The sequence below is a fragment of the Balaenoptera borealis genome (assembly GCF_965194805.1).
Source record: "Balaenoptera borealis genome assembly, chromosome: 4".
Taxonomy (NCBI): domain Eukaryota; kingdom Metazoa; phylum Chordata; class Mammalia; order Artiodactyla; family Balaenopteridae; genus Balaenoptera; species Balaenoptera borealis.
This window is the reverse complement of record NC_138861.1, coordinates 69,316,170-69,332,236: the sequence shown is the minus strand read 5'-3', so window position 1 is coordinate 69,332,236 and position 16,067 is coordinate 69,316,170. Positions and strand designations below refer to the sequence as shown.

General features: G+C 34.6%; 1 protein-coding gene across 2 annotated transcripts in view; it reads left to right on the top strand.

Annotated features, from left to right (window-relative positions):
- Positions 1-16,067, top strand: part of ADGRL3 (adhesion G protein-coupled receptor L3) — a 563,380-nt gene that overhangs the window by 404,134 nt on the left and 143,179 nt on the right. For both annotated transcript variants that reach the window (XM_082390059.1, XM_082390060.1), the window contains 2 exons: positions 1,786-1,971; positions 4,928-4,966. In XM_082390059.1, the coding sequence (XP_082246185.1) occupies positions 1,786-1,971; positions 4,928-4,966 (225 nt within the window). The remainder of the gene's footprint in view (positions 1-1,785; positions 1,972-4,927; positions 4,967-16,067) is intronic.

Sequence of the window (16,067 nt, the reverse complement as noted above, 5' to 3'; positions counted from 1 at the left end):
TAAACATAAAATATTTACATATAATATTTATTTTTCATAGGTAACATGTTTATATGCTACTCAAGTTGTGTGTTCATATTTCACAAATAACATGCCTATATATATTAGCATATAAATAATTTTTATACTTGCATTTATTTTAACTCAATATTACATGTTGAAGATTAACGTTAACAATATTGTTCTCCTTCATACTTTTAAACTGTTGATTAATATTCCATAGTATTTATATACATGAGCAGTTTTCCACAGTCATAACCCATTTTGTTTTATAAGCAAGCTAGAATGAACATCTTTGAACATATCTCTTTCATAACAGTGGGATTATTTTTTTATGGTTGATAGTGATAAGACAAATCTCTGTCTTATACAGTCTTCACATTTCAGAGTTTAATAGACACTAGTAATTTACTCTACATAGGAAGTATGGAAATATACACATTCAGTAGTAGTTTATGATAGTCATATACATTTTTACAAATCTTTGCCAACACTTTGTTATTAAACTATTTTTACGTTTTTGAATTAGGATTTTTCTATATACTTGAGAATGTGATTGTTAACAATTTAGTTATTCCAATTTCTCCAATTTATTCATGTTTCTTTAACATTCAATACCGCTAGGGATTTATTAAGCATCCCTGAATAGATAGTGATAACCTATTTGACTAAGAGTTTTTGTTGTGCCCCTTATAGCTTTCTGGATAGCCATTAGAAAGATAGCCTTACAAAGAGAGGACCTTTCTGTTCGGGATTCTAAGTTCTGTATTAGACTGTGTTAAAAATAGAAAAAGAGAAGAAAAGAAAATTTTCTAAATAACGACACTATTATATATTTAAGTAGTAATAGAGCAGGCTAAAGTCAGGAAAGATACGTACCAAACCATTAATAATCTCTGGGAAGTGGGAATATATAGAGGCAAAAGAAGAGACATTCATGATTTTTGCATTGCATACCTATATCTATATTGTGTAAATGTTTTATAATCTTATTTTAGTCTATTAGTTTAAAAATGATAAAGGACATGATAAATTGGGAAATCACACTTACTTTCTTTTTTTAAGTTCCCCAGGCCTTCCTTATAAACTAATATATATTCCTGTCTTCTTATTACCCAGAGCTATCAAATTTGCTCAAGTAATCATAGGGTATTAGTCTATCTCTTTTAACATCTTTGGATTGTTGACAATTTGAAAAATTCTTGTAGAATATACTTGAAAAAGCAGCACATACTTTCAGAAAAGGAAAGTGCTAGAAACTAAGCAATAGTTTGCTACCTAGTACATTGGGAACAAAATCTCTTACTTAGTAAGAAGATGAAGAGCACTTTGAAAAGCAGGGATTTTATTTGGAATTAAATTTTCACAGAGTTTAGCAGCAGTGACTATTTGTTGTGAACCAAGTGCTAAACTAGGCATAATGGAAAATTTGTACTGGCCTCTGTCAACATCCAATTTAGAAATGCATAGAGAAAAGTCATAGGGCAAACCTTTAGAAATGCATAGAGAAAAGTCATAGGGCAAACCAGATGGGTAAACTAAGAACAATTTCTAGAAGTTAGACTCCTCAAGAGGAGCTTCCTAAAGGCATGAATTTCAAGTTAAGTATTGAAGAAAATAATGGATTAGCAGGAAAACTTAAGGAATGTATACCAAGTAAAGATGGGGTTTAATAACTTTCTTGCCTCAATGATTAAAACATATGCAAAAACAATTGTCCAAAGAAGCCAATAAAATTACTTATTTAAAATCTCTTTCCTTTTTGTTCTGTTTTCAAAATTGTAGTTGAAATCTGGAGAGACGGCTGCCAACATTGCTAGAGAACTGGCTGAACAGACAAGAAATCATTTGAATGCTGGAGATATCACTTACTCAGTCCGGGCCATGGATCAGCTGGTAGGCCTCCTAGATGTACAGCTCCGGAACTTGACCCCAGGTGGAAAAGATAGTGCTGCACGAAGTTTGAACAAGGTAAGGACCTTAGTTACATGTGTCTTTAAAGTTGTAAAATCAGTGAGACTTCCCTGATTAATTTCTTTCTTTCCATAAAATCAGATCATTCTAAAGAGAATTGCTAGCTATATTCAATTCACTTCACTATTGCAGTATAATAATGACCTTATTTGACTTTCAATCTAAGGAACAATAACTGATATCTCTCTATATGTATTTTGAATTTACAATTCTATTTTCCATAGTACTCTTTTGTATACTAAATTCTGACAGGGTTAACTTAATATAGATAAATGCCATTTCTTTTGGGGTTTTTTTCCCTTTCAAACCTTTATATTAATATAATTAACAGTAAAACAAATGTCTAATCAACAAGCAGAAATTTAGAAAATAACAATGAAAAAGGATATTAGTAATACATTATAGATTTTTTAAAAAATCATTTAACCTAATTAATATTACATTAAAAAAACTCATAGGGCAAGTACTTGTTTTAATTTTTATTTCCTTTTGATTTTTTAAATTACTGATTTTGTATCATTACCATTATAATTTAAAAGGTTTAAATGTGTTTCAGCAACTTTGAATTGTAACTAATAAAAATAATTTATTTTTTAAATTTTAAGGAATTTTATGTATTTTAATTTATATTTATAAATCTGCTATATATTTATATACATTATATACTCATATATAAGCATTTTATATATAACCTATACACATATAAGCATTTTATTTACATAAGTATGTAAAATATATTTAATATATTTATAAAGAATATCATTTATTTATGTAACAAAATATCACATGGTGAAAAGATATTAGAATGCTGCCACCAGATAACATGTATTCCCTGAATGGCATTTTTGTAGTAAAGATGATCGTTTATTGAAACTTGATTTTAAGGTCTCAAATATCAGTGATAATCTTATTACTTAAAAAAGCAAGAATTTGGCAGTGACGGTCTAATGTCCTGTATGGAATTCACTAAATGAACATTCCCCTTTAGAATGAAAAAATAACTTTGCAGACTGGTCTTTATTATGTTTATTTCTTTTCTGTCTTATTAGACTAGGAGTCTCACTCATGAGAAGAAAGAAATTTTTTAAAATAATAATGGTTCGACATTAAAAAGCTAGATATTTTATCTGTCAGTTTTTCCTGCAATTTCATCCTCAGAAAATAGATTCAGTTTTATCAATTAGATATAAATTATTACTAAAGTTTTTTTCATGCTGAGCAAAAAGGAGTTATTTTTGTCATTCATATTCCTGATAGAATCTCAACCAAGCCGCTGGCAGAATATAATCCACAGCTGCCTGTGTAATCTGGGCATGCTGTGATTTTAATGTGTTATTACCCAGGCTGACTGGAGGCTATTAATGAATATTGCTGCCGGCTATTGTTACCATAATGTACTGGATATAGTCATTTCTATTAATGTTACATATCCATACCATTACTTGTTATAGCAATACTTTGTATCTTTATTTAAAAATGGTGTCGATGTCTGGCAATATCAGGTAAAGCTGGCAATTAATGTCACATTCTAACTAGCTACAGCTAATCAGCTTGCCTAGTCTGAATATCAAATAACTACATAATGGACAAATTTTCATTTGTGAAGCTTTTTAATGCTCTCTTTTGTTTCTTATTTGGCTCTTTTCAACTGTTTATATAACGTGGTTTGTTATCTGTTAATTTGCATGATGGGGTAAGAAGATGGGAGGGCAGAGGTTATTCACATGCTTCCTGGCTTGCTCTCATTTCCTGTGGTTCCCACTGTTCCCTGAAGCAGTTTTAACCCATCAGATTTGCAAAGTCAACTTGGTACAAATCAGTTGTGCCCCACATTGAAATTCTGGAGGGTTTAGAGACCTGCTAAACCAAAATGAGAGTCAGTGATCCAAATGACAGTGCTGACAATTTACTTGCACTCATTCCTCACTTAATTCTTTAGAGGAGTAACTGCTCTATGCTCATTGAAGAATGCATGAATTAAAGTGGGAGAGTATTAGCCACACAAAAGGCATCAGAGTAACTGCTTCTTAAAACTGGGTAATTTTCTCCTTGAACAATCGAGGCTACTGAAGGAAAATAATAGGGAAAAGGAGGAAAACTACAATCTAATTTATAAAATTTGCAGTCATTTATTTAAACAGAGCAAATATATGTATTAATTATTCATTTTATCACCAGGAAAAAATGTTTGGGACTGAGTATGAGTTGCTGTTAACCTTTTGCCCAGAAAAACATCATTCTGTATGCAAACAAAGAAACACACAGAAACAGGCTTGTTATCCCACAGAAGTTTCTAAAATGTATAAAATTTTTGGTCAAAACCATCAAAAGGAATTCTTCAAGAAATAAAAACAAGATAAATCACAATATCGATTGCATTCTTTTAATCAGAAGTTACTTATCTCTTGGTATTTGTCCCTTAGAATCAAATAGTCAAATGAATGGGCATTTCAATTTTCTCAATAAATAGAACTTTTTGTATGTATGAACAAATGGTTTGTGGGACACATTAACCATCTAAAAATCTGTAAACCACAGACAATTTACTATCTTTAAAAATGGGTTCCAAATTTTTGACATAATTTACTTAACTTCCTAGATCTTCATTTGTGGCCCATGAATTAATAACTAACCTCATATGAAATGAATCATGTCAAATGAATGAAGTATATTGATTTTTACTAATTTCTACTAAATTTAGTCTAAGATTTCTTTCCATCATTAACAGCTTTATACCATCCAGTTATCACTTGGGTTCTGAAAAGCTGTTAGTTACTATTTTTCATGCCATTGCTGACATTTTGCTGCTGCTTAGCTTTCATTCTCTTCTTGAAAGTAGTGCACAACAAAATAAGGTGTTTGTGTAGATGTGTTCTTTTATTTTTCTTGTTTTCTTCTGTCACTAACTTGTTTTTTCTATTCTGTGTTTAATCTGCTGTCTTAATGGATTCAGCTTCAGAAAAGAGAGCGCTCTTGCAGAGCCTATGTCCAGGTACTTTCTGCGTTTTTATAAATGTGTTAAGTTGTTGAATTGTCTCTGTTGGTGATAGCATGTATGGGCGTCCGATAGAAAGATGATAAATGTATCCTGTTGAACTAGAAGAATTTCAGAGAGGGCATGGAGGGTGGGAATGGAAAGTTATATGAAAGGGTATGTGCTAAAAAGAAATTTGACAGTGCCAGTGCTCTATCATACAAGAGAAGCCCAGACTAGCATAGAGGTGCAACTCTGGGTGTGAGAATTTTGATCATCACTGAAAGGTGAGTTGGGTGTAATATATAATAAATCTCTAATTTCTTCAGAGAGGTGGGTATGAAAACATTTCATTCCTATGTTGGTCTAGCTAATATTTGAGTAGCAAGTCATCCAGAAATGACACTCAATCAAATAAGACAACAATTCCAGGATACTTGTAATATCATGCTTCTGTGCCAAATTAATCAAGACAAGCTGTGACGATCTTACTCTTCCACTTATTATAAACACATGAATCTGAATGTAAGTGTAATTTTTCCTCCAGTTCACATGTTGTAATTTGTTTCTAAGCAAGATAAAAAACATTTCTACTGTTTATGAGTTCTTTGTGAAAAAGAATCCCAGAAGCAAGCTTCATAGTTATTTTTAGAATAAGGGAAAGAAGGGAGGGGAGGGGAGAAGAGGAAAGGAGAGGAGAGGAGAGAAGGGAAGGGGAGGAGAGGGGAGGGGAGGGGAGGGGAGGAGAGGAGGGAGGAACAAAGGCAGGCGAGGTCAAATGACAAATTCAAATGACAGAGCTATTTAGTAATGACTTTGATGTGCTTTATTCAAGGGAAAGCAATCCATGGGTTGAGGCAGTAAGTGCCTCACCATCAGTGGTGCATTCTCCCTGAGGGATGTTGGACAAGAGTGGGTTTTATAGAGACAACTCTAAACAGGGCGCGATTGGCAAGGAGATTGGGGATTTCCTTATAAGGCTAGCAGGTCCTGTTTTCTAGGGTAAGGTGAGCTAGCTAACGCTGAGTTGGAGGATTGTGATTAGTGTATGTGAGGTTTCCTTGACAGTCATTTCCCATAAGTGCAGATTTAGATTTGTGATGTGGACCAGGCCACTGGGGCGGCCTCCATATTGTGGGTCCCAAAATACAAATTAACTTTATCAGAAGGAAGAAAAAATATGAAACTGTGTGACTGTCAACTTTATTCCCTATGTGTATCTATCATAGCATTTTTAAGGGGAAGGCCAACTACATTTATGAAGAGAGATGCCTTCAAGACCCAAATCTCTGGTTCTCAGATTAGTAGTCCAGAAAATACACAGTATCAGTTTATTCACAATAAGGGCATTTTGTGACACAGTCATTTAAAAGGAAAAAAATAATAATTTGAACATTGAACAGAGATTAGGAAGAAAAGCTTTTAATTTGCATTTAACTTTATAAATTAATGAATCTTTTTATATAAGAAGCTGTTCAGGTTTATTTTTCTAAGGTTTTGGGAAAGAAATTGCTTGGGGAGGTTTATGTATATATATTGCTTAGTGTGTGCCATAGACAGAGAAATTGAAGTACTCTTCAGCATTGAAAGCTGAGGATCATTTTTGAGCAATATTAGGATTGTTTTTTATTGCAATCTATGCTATCCTTTTAATGGGACCTTGGAGATAATTAGCCTTTCAGTATTTAAATCTATGAAATGCATGGTCATTCAAACATGAATCTCTGATGGAAAATTAATAGCACAGTTTATTCAGTAGCTGATTTCCTGGTGTTGTAATTGACTGGCTATGAATAAATGTTTCAGCTATTGACTAAACATCTGATAAGACCAAATACAAACAGAATATTGGTGAAGCAGAAATGCTGTGCTCACTATAACACAGCATTATTTCTGTTCCTTTTATTGTAGATCATTATTCTATGAAATTCTAGAGTGAATGATACCTTAAACTTTAGTCTATTTGAATTTTAAAGACTTATGTTCCCTAATATTTTTATGTTCAGAGCACATTCTGAGCTACCTATGAAAGAGGTATGAAATACATTTGAAATGTTTTATGCATTAAATTTGAAAAAAGATTATTATTTAGTTATCACAAGATTCTCAAAAAAAAAAAAAAATTTCCTTTCCATGGGCACAAGCAGTGATTCTCCTAGGTTTGATTTTGACCATCTAAACACATTTCGCTTTTAATTGTTTAGAAATACAGTGTCTATTTTATGAATTATCTAGATCTATATTTTATTTCTTGCTTCCCACTTTTTATTCCACAAAAAAAAAAAAAAGTGAAATCTGGACTGTCAGCCGTCAGCTATGATAACTCATCTGTAGGTGAACAATTAAAAGATAGTTGCTTTGATATTTTACATAATATATGAATCTCCTAAAACCCATTATTCTTTTGTCTCAAGAATTTTAACAAAAACAAAAAATTGGGTCAAATATATTTTATTTTTCTTTATTTAGTTGTAATTTTAGATTACATTAAAATCCTTGTTGACTATCAAAAGATAGATATTGACATGTCATAGTAAAAATAGCATTACTGTATTGTAGGCATAATACACACCTTCGTTTAGGAGAGGGTTTTAAGTTTTATGCCAGAGATAACAAATAAGGCTTGTGTTACATATGCATATTAAGTAGCTACCATGATATAATATTACCAGGAGGGACCTTAGAGATGAAGATGAGTGAGTTGAGATCTGGAGAGATGAAATGACTGGACCAAGGTCACACAACTAGCACCAATGGCACTAATGCTGCTATCCTGATGTGCTTCCAGTGCTTCTTCAACACCATGATTAAGAATAACAGTGATTTATTATGAAGAATAAATATGTTTATTAGGCACTGTGGCCATCATTGTGCAAAGCATTTTGCATAAATTCTTAATATTCAAAACAACCCTATGATATAAGTTATTGCTATTCTTTTTTTAAAAAATTTATTTATTTATTTATGTTTGGCTGTGTTGGGTCTTCGTTTCTGTGCGAGGGCTTCCTCCAGTTGTGGCGAGCGGGGGCCACTGTTCATCGCAGTGCGTGGGCCTCTCACTGTCACGGCCTCTCTTGTTGCCGAGCACAGGCTCCAGACGCGCAGGCTCAGTAGTTGTGGCTCACGGGCCCAGCCGCTACACGGCATGTGGGATCCTCCTAGACCAGGGCTCGAACCCATGTCCCCCGCATTAGCAGGCAGACTCTCAACCACTGTGCCACCAGGGAAGCCCCTGCTATTCTTAACTTAAAGTAGAGAAAATGGGGCACAGGAAGCATTAAATGACTTTCACAAAATTACACAGTAATAATTGAGGGGCTCCTGAATTCAAAGTAAGGTCTTCCTGACTCAGAAACTCATGCTCTCATTCGCCAAAATAATGTGATTGCGGAACTGACATTATTTGGTGTTAGAAGTCAAGATATATTATTTGGTTTATATTTATTGATTTATGGTACTGTATTTCAGGAATGGTATAAATTATAATAATTTTTAAAAAATTTCTCCTTTTTTTTGAGATTGAGCTCAAATGGCTGTGTGGTGGTTATTTTGTACTCCTATAGCCAGGTCAAATACAAACATAGTTTACTTTGAGGTCATTTGGTTTTCAGAGGAGACTGATTTAAAAATTATCATATTGAGAGAAGAAAAAAGCAAGTAGAAAATATTCTAACTCTGTGTTAAAGGAGGAACAGTCAAACTGTTTTCCAAAGTGACCACACCATTTCACATTTCCACCAGCAATACGTTAGGGCTCCAATTTCTCCACATCTACAGCAGCACTGTTATTTTCTCTTTTTGATTATAACCATCCAACTACATGTGAATTGCATAAGTTCTTAACTCTAGTGGTGGATTGGGGGCAGGGGAAGTTTTAGGAGGGTAATCCATGAACGAATAAAAAAATTATATGGCTCCAAAGAGAGCCATGTTTTTCATGAGAATCTGAGAGTAGAGTGTGACCTCAAATAGCTTAAGAACAACTGCCTTCATGTTCTATAAATGTAACCAGAACTTATATTTATATTTTTTTCTCATTTTGCAATCCCGAGTTCCCATCTTTTAAATAGTAATGTTTGTTAGCATTGTTCTTCTCTTTAGCAGGAACTATTAAAAATTACTAGCGTTCATTTTTTACTGCTTTACAAGCAGGACATTTTCCTAGTTAAGAAATATGTTCTGATTTTTATCAGCAGTTTCTTTTGTCCTCCAAATCTCAGAGGTGGCATGGACTCCCTAGAGTCTGCAGTCGATCTTGCTTAATGGGAAATATAAGTACATACAGTTTTTGATGTGAATCTTTTGAGTCATTCTTTGGAACCTACTATTATTTGCTTAGTCGGGCTGAGAATTGATCAGAAAAAATTGGTAAATAGATTCAAATTTTTTTAAAAAGACACATATACATGCATACCTGGTTTCCTCCCTTCTTCCCATCCTTCCTTAAATTTTTCTTTCCTTTTTTTTCAAAGGCAGATAGTCTATGTGTTCTTTAAATCTTACCAAGTATTTGTAATAAGCTCTCTTTTTCTTTCAGTTTGGAATTATAGTTTGCTTTTCTTGTTTATTTTATTTATTTATTTTGTTTGTTTCACCTTCATTATCCACTAGAAATCTGTATCCTAGGTACCATCAGTGTAAAAGCAATCTCTATCTTCAACTGTAAAAAACATCACATAGTAGTTAACAACAAAAACATTCAAGAATTACTAGTTCAGCACATGTGCCCAGTGATTTTATCAGTACTGGGAATATAGCAGTGCCCATAACAGGCCGAAATCCCTGCTCTCTCTCCTGGGGTGAAATGTCCAGTAGCAGAATATAAACAGTATGCTAAGTATGTGAAATATATGGTATGTGAGATGATGATAAATGTTACGGAGAAAAATAAGAGCAAGAAACGCATCACTGAGGTGACATTTCAGAAAAACTCTGAAGGAGTGAGCTGTGAAGATATGCAGGAAAAAGCATTCCAGCAGAGAAAACAAAGTTTCTGAGGTGGAAATACGCCTGTGTTGTCCAGGAAGCGAATGCAACTGGAGGAGAGTGAAAGAGAAGAGGGTAGCAGGACATTAATCTGTGGGGCAGCAAGGACCCAGATCTGATAGACCATCGTAAGGACTTCAACTTTTACTCATAGACACACAGGAAGCCACTGCAGGTTTTTGAGCAGAAGTATGACATGATGTGATGTGTTTTCAAAGTGGAGAAGAGATTCTAGCAGGAAAAGTAAGGGCTGAAACAGGGTGACCATTTGGACAATAACAACATTCACTTGGAACCGGATATGAGTGCGGGATGCTGAGATAATTCTTCAGCTTTGGGAATTTTTTTAAGTGGAACAAACAGGATTCGCTAAGGGGTTGTATGTGAAGTGTCAGAGATAGAGAGGAGTTGGAATGACACCAAGTGTTTTGACTGAGCAACTGGAAAGATGCAGTCACCATTTATTGAGATAGTCAATCTGTGACCAATTTGGGAGGAGCACGAAAAGAACTTCACTCAGGGGCATGTTAAGTTTGAGATTCTTATTAGATATGCAATATTGATGGTAAATATGCAGTTAGATATACGAGCTTGAAATTTACCTGAGAGGTCAAGCTAGACATAATCATTTAGTAATGTTTCACTTAGAGTGGCATTTTCAGCCAATGTACTAGATGAATTCATCAAGGAAACGAGTGTAGAAAGAGAAGAGAATCTAGAGCTGAGCCCCAGGACACTGTCATATGATGAGGTCAGGGAGAGGAAGAGGAACCAGCAGTAGAGAGTAACAACCAGCCTTAAGGAAGGAGGAGGACCTGGAGAGTATGGCACAGGAGTCAACTCAAGTTCTTGTTTCATGGAGGAGGAAATGATGTCAAGTGCTGCTGAATCTGCTCAGAAGTGCTGATACAGCTTTTCAACGATAAAAGTAATGTCAAATTTGATGAATTTAAAAAAATTCTAGGCCTTCCCTGGTGGCGCAGTGGTTGAGAATCTGCCTGCCAATGCAGGGGACACGGGTTCGAGCCCTGGTCTGGGAAGATACCACATGCCACGGAGCAACTGGGCCCGTGAGCCACAACTACTGAGCCTGCGCGTCTGGGGCCTGTGCTCCGCAACAAGAGAGGCCGCGATAGTGAAAGGCCCGCGCACCGCGATGAAGAGTGGCCCCCGCTTGCTGCAACTAGAGGAAGCCCTCGCACGAAACGAAGACCCAACACAGCCAAAAATAAATAAATAAATAAATACATAAATACATAAATAAATAAATAAAGTAGATATTTAAAAAAAAATCCAAAGCCCAGATATCTATATTATTATATGTACTGCATAAACATTTTTACCTATTGCTTTCATTTTTTTTGTCTGTAATGCAGACTTTTCTGTGAACCAAAGTTGCTACTTGCACCTTTGACAAAGTGCAGATTGAATTATGCCAGTTTTACTTGTGTGCCTTTGGTGCATGAGACAAGAAAGATTCTAACCTCCACTTATACTGCTAGGAAGAAAGTAATGAGTATTTTCAAGTTTCTTGTTTGGTCACTTAATTGGCTGTGTGACAAAGAGCTCCATGGTGCATGTCAAACGACTTTCTGAGTCCTCTAATGATTTGTGCTTTGCTTGACTTGTGATACTATTCTGTGTGGCCTGTCAGGCTGGATATCCTTGTTAAAGTGGCTAGAATAAATTGGCTAGTGGTGTGCATACAATGTAGTATATTAACTGCAGCAACGGGGAGTACTTTTAGCAGCTCTTTCAGGAGATTTCGATGTTTGCCCATAAGCATCAAAGCCAACCCAAACTTTCATTTAATATAATTAAAAGGACATCTGAAAGTAGTTTGAATCACACCAGGTTCTTGAGGTTTGGTAACCCTTTGTTAAAACCTTGTGAACTTAATATATTTCACAGCTTGATAAATCTGCACTTGATTTGAGTCAGTAAGAGAAAAAATATAAATCTGCACCCTGCATGTTTCTGGTGCCCTGAACCTATTTCTAAAAGACTTTGAGATCAAAGAAAGTAACTTCCATCTACAAAGCAGAGTAGTTTTCTTTAGATAAAGAAGATATAAGAATTCTTTTCTATAAATTGCAGTCACTAAACGCTGTTGTAAAGCAATTGTTGAATCAAAAGATAGTAAAACCATATGTAATGTAAGCAGTGTAAATTATTCAGGTTATTATTTAAGAGCATAGGTAGGTCAGTTCATAAATCTAATAATTTGAAAACCTCCAAAGGACAATGACAGATGTTGATACTGGAGTTCCTGCTTTGACGTGCAAAGAACATCATTTTGGGACTCTCTCAAAATTCTTATGGCTAATGTGTCAGGTCAGGCAGAGATGGCCACTTTACAAAGTCATTTCTGACTTCCAGTTCGCACATTTCCTAGAAGTAAACAAAATGTTCCAGCTGCTGTTTGTATATACGTGGCTTGTAAATGCTTCAGGAAGTAATTCTAATAAGGGTGAAAAAAAAAAAGCCCTTTTGTTTTTAAATAAAATGTTTTAACTTAAAACAAAAGTATTTTCTCACTTCTTTTCACCAAATTTTATTTTCTTCTCTCTTATAACTTCTTGATCAAAGCCTAGATAACTACTTAATTGTAAAATTGTTTATTTAGAGTCCATTCTAATGCATCATTGCTTTCCGAACATGACTTTACTTTCAGAAAAGTTTTAAATACATAGACTATAAATAGATATACTTTCAACGCAAACACAAGAGAATGCACATCAATTTACTTTGCTATTTCTTTAACAGCATTATGATCATGTACCTAACCAGAAGGAAAAAATACATTTAAAACAGGATTACAGATTTAAGGTCCTACTTTCTGAAACTATCATTAGCATTTCTGGTACAGGTCAGGAAAGCAATGGAAGTTTTAAGGTGTCATTTGCAGTAGAGTAGTTCCTTGATGGCTTGGAACCAAACAAATGATTTTTTAATATTGCTCCCAACAGAGTTATAATTGTGATATTTTCCCTTATCAGCCAGTAGTAACAGAAACTTAGCTATGACAACTTAAACTGGGGCTTTATTTTCATTAAGTAAAAAGGAAATGCAGCCGAAACGGTTCAGGATTAGCATGAAAACTCCGTATCAGAGACCAAGGCTTCATCTGCTTTTCTGCTCTATTGTCTTTAGCACATGGGTTTCCTTCCTCAAAATGACAAGATGGTTACTTAGCATCCATGCTGATTTTTACGTAGAAAGAAGGATAAGGACAAGTAACTAAAATATTCATCTCTGTTAGAACTTTCCAAATGTCTCACCCAACTATATTTGACCATTTCCCCTACTTCTGACCATATCCCTTGGGCTACTCAGGGATAGCCCAAGGGATTTAGCTTTGCATAGCTAAATGCTTCATTAATAGGTATACTTTTGCAGCTGGGCATAACTGTATCTATTAAAGTCCAGTGATTCTATATCTAAAACAAGAGAATTATTGGGCAAATAGTATTCTTAGATGAAACCAAAAATTTAATGGTACATATTGATATATTCATCCAGTTTTGATGTAATAATCTACCATAGAGTTATGACAATACCAATGGTTACTTTTAAACCCTAAGTGTAGATTAAAATGTTCTTTTGATTGTTCTCTTATAGTTATAGTCTGAAAGCAATCATTTTTGTTAAAAGGAAAGAAAGATTATTTCAGATTATTTCTGAATAGCTAATATAGGTATATGGTTTAAAATTCAAAAAGTAGTAATAATAGATATGGCTCCTTCCCACTGAGGCTGCTGCATTGCTAGCTCTGGGGCACGCCACTGACATTGTGACCTATTTCAGTGGTGCCCCCTTGGAGTTGTGTGGTGCAAGCAACCCTGCCTCTCTCCCCAGTCATTCAGATCTCCTTCCTTACTGTTATCAGCCTCTTAAATATCCTACCAGAGAAGACTATTTTTACTCACATCCATGTTTCTATAATGTTTCTTTATAAATTTTGTCATACAATCACAAAACAGTGCTGTTCTCTTTACCTACAACTAGGACTTTGGGAATAGCTGTGGCAGACCCACATTATGTGGTAGCATGCCACCACTGAAAAGAATAAGCATATAGAGATGATCACAAGGTACACTTGTATCACAGTTTATATCAACAAAAAAACTTAACTGTATCAGTAGGAAACCGGTTGAATAAAATGCTGCACCAAATAGTGCAATAATCTTTAGCCACAGAAAGAATGAGGTAGATCTCGTATTGACTCAGAATGATGGGTATAATACAGTATCAAGTAAAAAAAAGAAAAAAAAAAAAAAAGGCAAGCAGGCAAAACCAAACAAATAACGTTATTATGGTGATCACATCTATTTGTATATATGTGTAAATATTTACGAGTCTGGAGGGGTCCACAACTAACTGTCAAAGAAATTCTTTTTGGGAGAGGTGGGTGTTATTCCATAAATAGACTTTCCAGTTTTAATGTATATACTTATGTATTTTCAACTGTTCACAACGTATACTTTTTATTTATTTATTTTTTACTAGTACAGATTATTTATTGGAAAAGTTTTAGACTTACAGAAAATTGGTCAGTTAGTATCGAGTTCCAATACCATATATCCCTCCTACACACAGAGTTTCCTTTATTATTACTACCTTACATTAGTATGGTACATTCATTATAATTAATGAACCAATATGGATTGATATATTATTATTAACTAAAATGCATAGTTCAGATTCACTTAGTTTTTAACTATGCCTTTTTTCTGTTTCAGGATCCTATCAGGACATCACATTACATTTAAACATCATATCTCCTTAGGCTTCTCTAGGCTGTGACAGTTTTTCAGACTTTCCTGCAAGGTTGTCCTTTTTAAAGTCAGAAAATATATTTTCCATTTAAAATAATTAGTGTGTATACTTTAAGAAGAGCATAGAAGTATTCATTCATTCACTCACTCAGACAGTATTTGTTGAGCTCCTGTGCTTCAGGCACTGTTCCAGGTGCAATGATTCAAAGGTAAAGACAGACAGGATTACTACTCTTGCAGAGCTCACATCCTAGTTTAGCAAACTGGAGTTTGGGAAGGAAATAGACAGTAAAGCAATCAAAATAATAAAAGAAGATAATGGCCGAAGTACTATGCAGAGAATTAAAACAGAATCATGAGTTAAAGTAACTGCTTGGTTACTTTAGACTGTATGTATCTGGGAGATGGCAGTGCAGCTGACTCCTGGCAGTATGAGATCAGCCATGTGCCTATCTGGATAAAAAGCATTCTAGAATCAGAGGTCACCCATCATGGCCAAGTGAGGTTGGAGAGTTCTGGAAATAGAAAGAAGGCTAATATGCCTGAAGCAATGGGTTGAAGGAGAATACAGGGCTAGGAAAGCTATGGGAAGGAGTCAAGATTCTGAATGCCATTGAAGAGTTTTAACTAGGGTCGTGACAGTAGATTTTTGCAAGATTAATTTGGTTGCAAATTTAGTTTTCCTCTGATATCCATTATTGCTGCTTCAGTTATCACCTTTATGTAGGTAATTCTCAAAAAACCCTAATCAACCACTTTAAACACTTAGAAATTTTGTCATTCCATTCTCCCTACTGCTGAATAATGTTTTAAAGATGCAAATCTGATTAAGACTTGATCCCACTCAAAGACTGTCCATTACTCTCTTTTTCACTAAAGAAAAAATTTCCTGTTTTGGACTACAGTGTTTGAGAATTTGACTCCTCTTTTCCCATACCTGATTTCCCATACCTTTAGCTGGCCCCTTCCATATTCTTAGATTCTACACTCCCAAAGTACATAAGTACTTGCAGTTCATGTCTCTGTACCTTTTTAGTCACAGTTATGTTCTGCTTGGATTACTTCTATATTTGTTCTCCTTTCTCCATCCTTTCTTCTCAATAACATTGACTTATCTGCCAACACCTACTTTATAAGCCAGTGACTCTAAAGAAGCATTCTTTCTCCCACCTAGCCTGGATAAATGCCCTCTTATACATCCTCACTTTTCCTCTTATTACAGCAATTATCAAGCTATATATATTTTTTAATTTAATTTAATTTATTTTTTATACAGCAGGTTCTTCTTAGTCATCCATTTTGTACACATCAGTGTATACATGTCATTCACAATCTCCCAATTCATCACAACACCA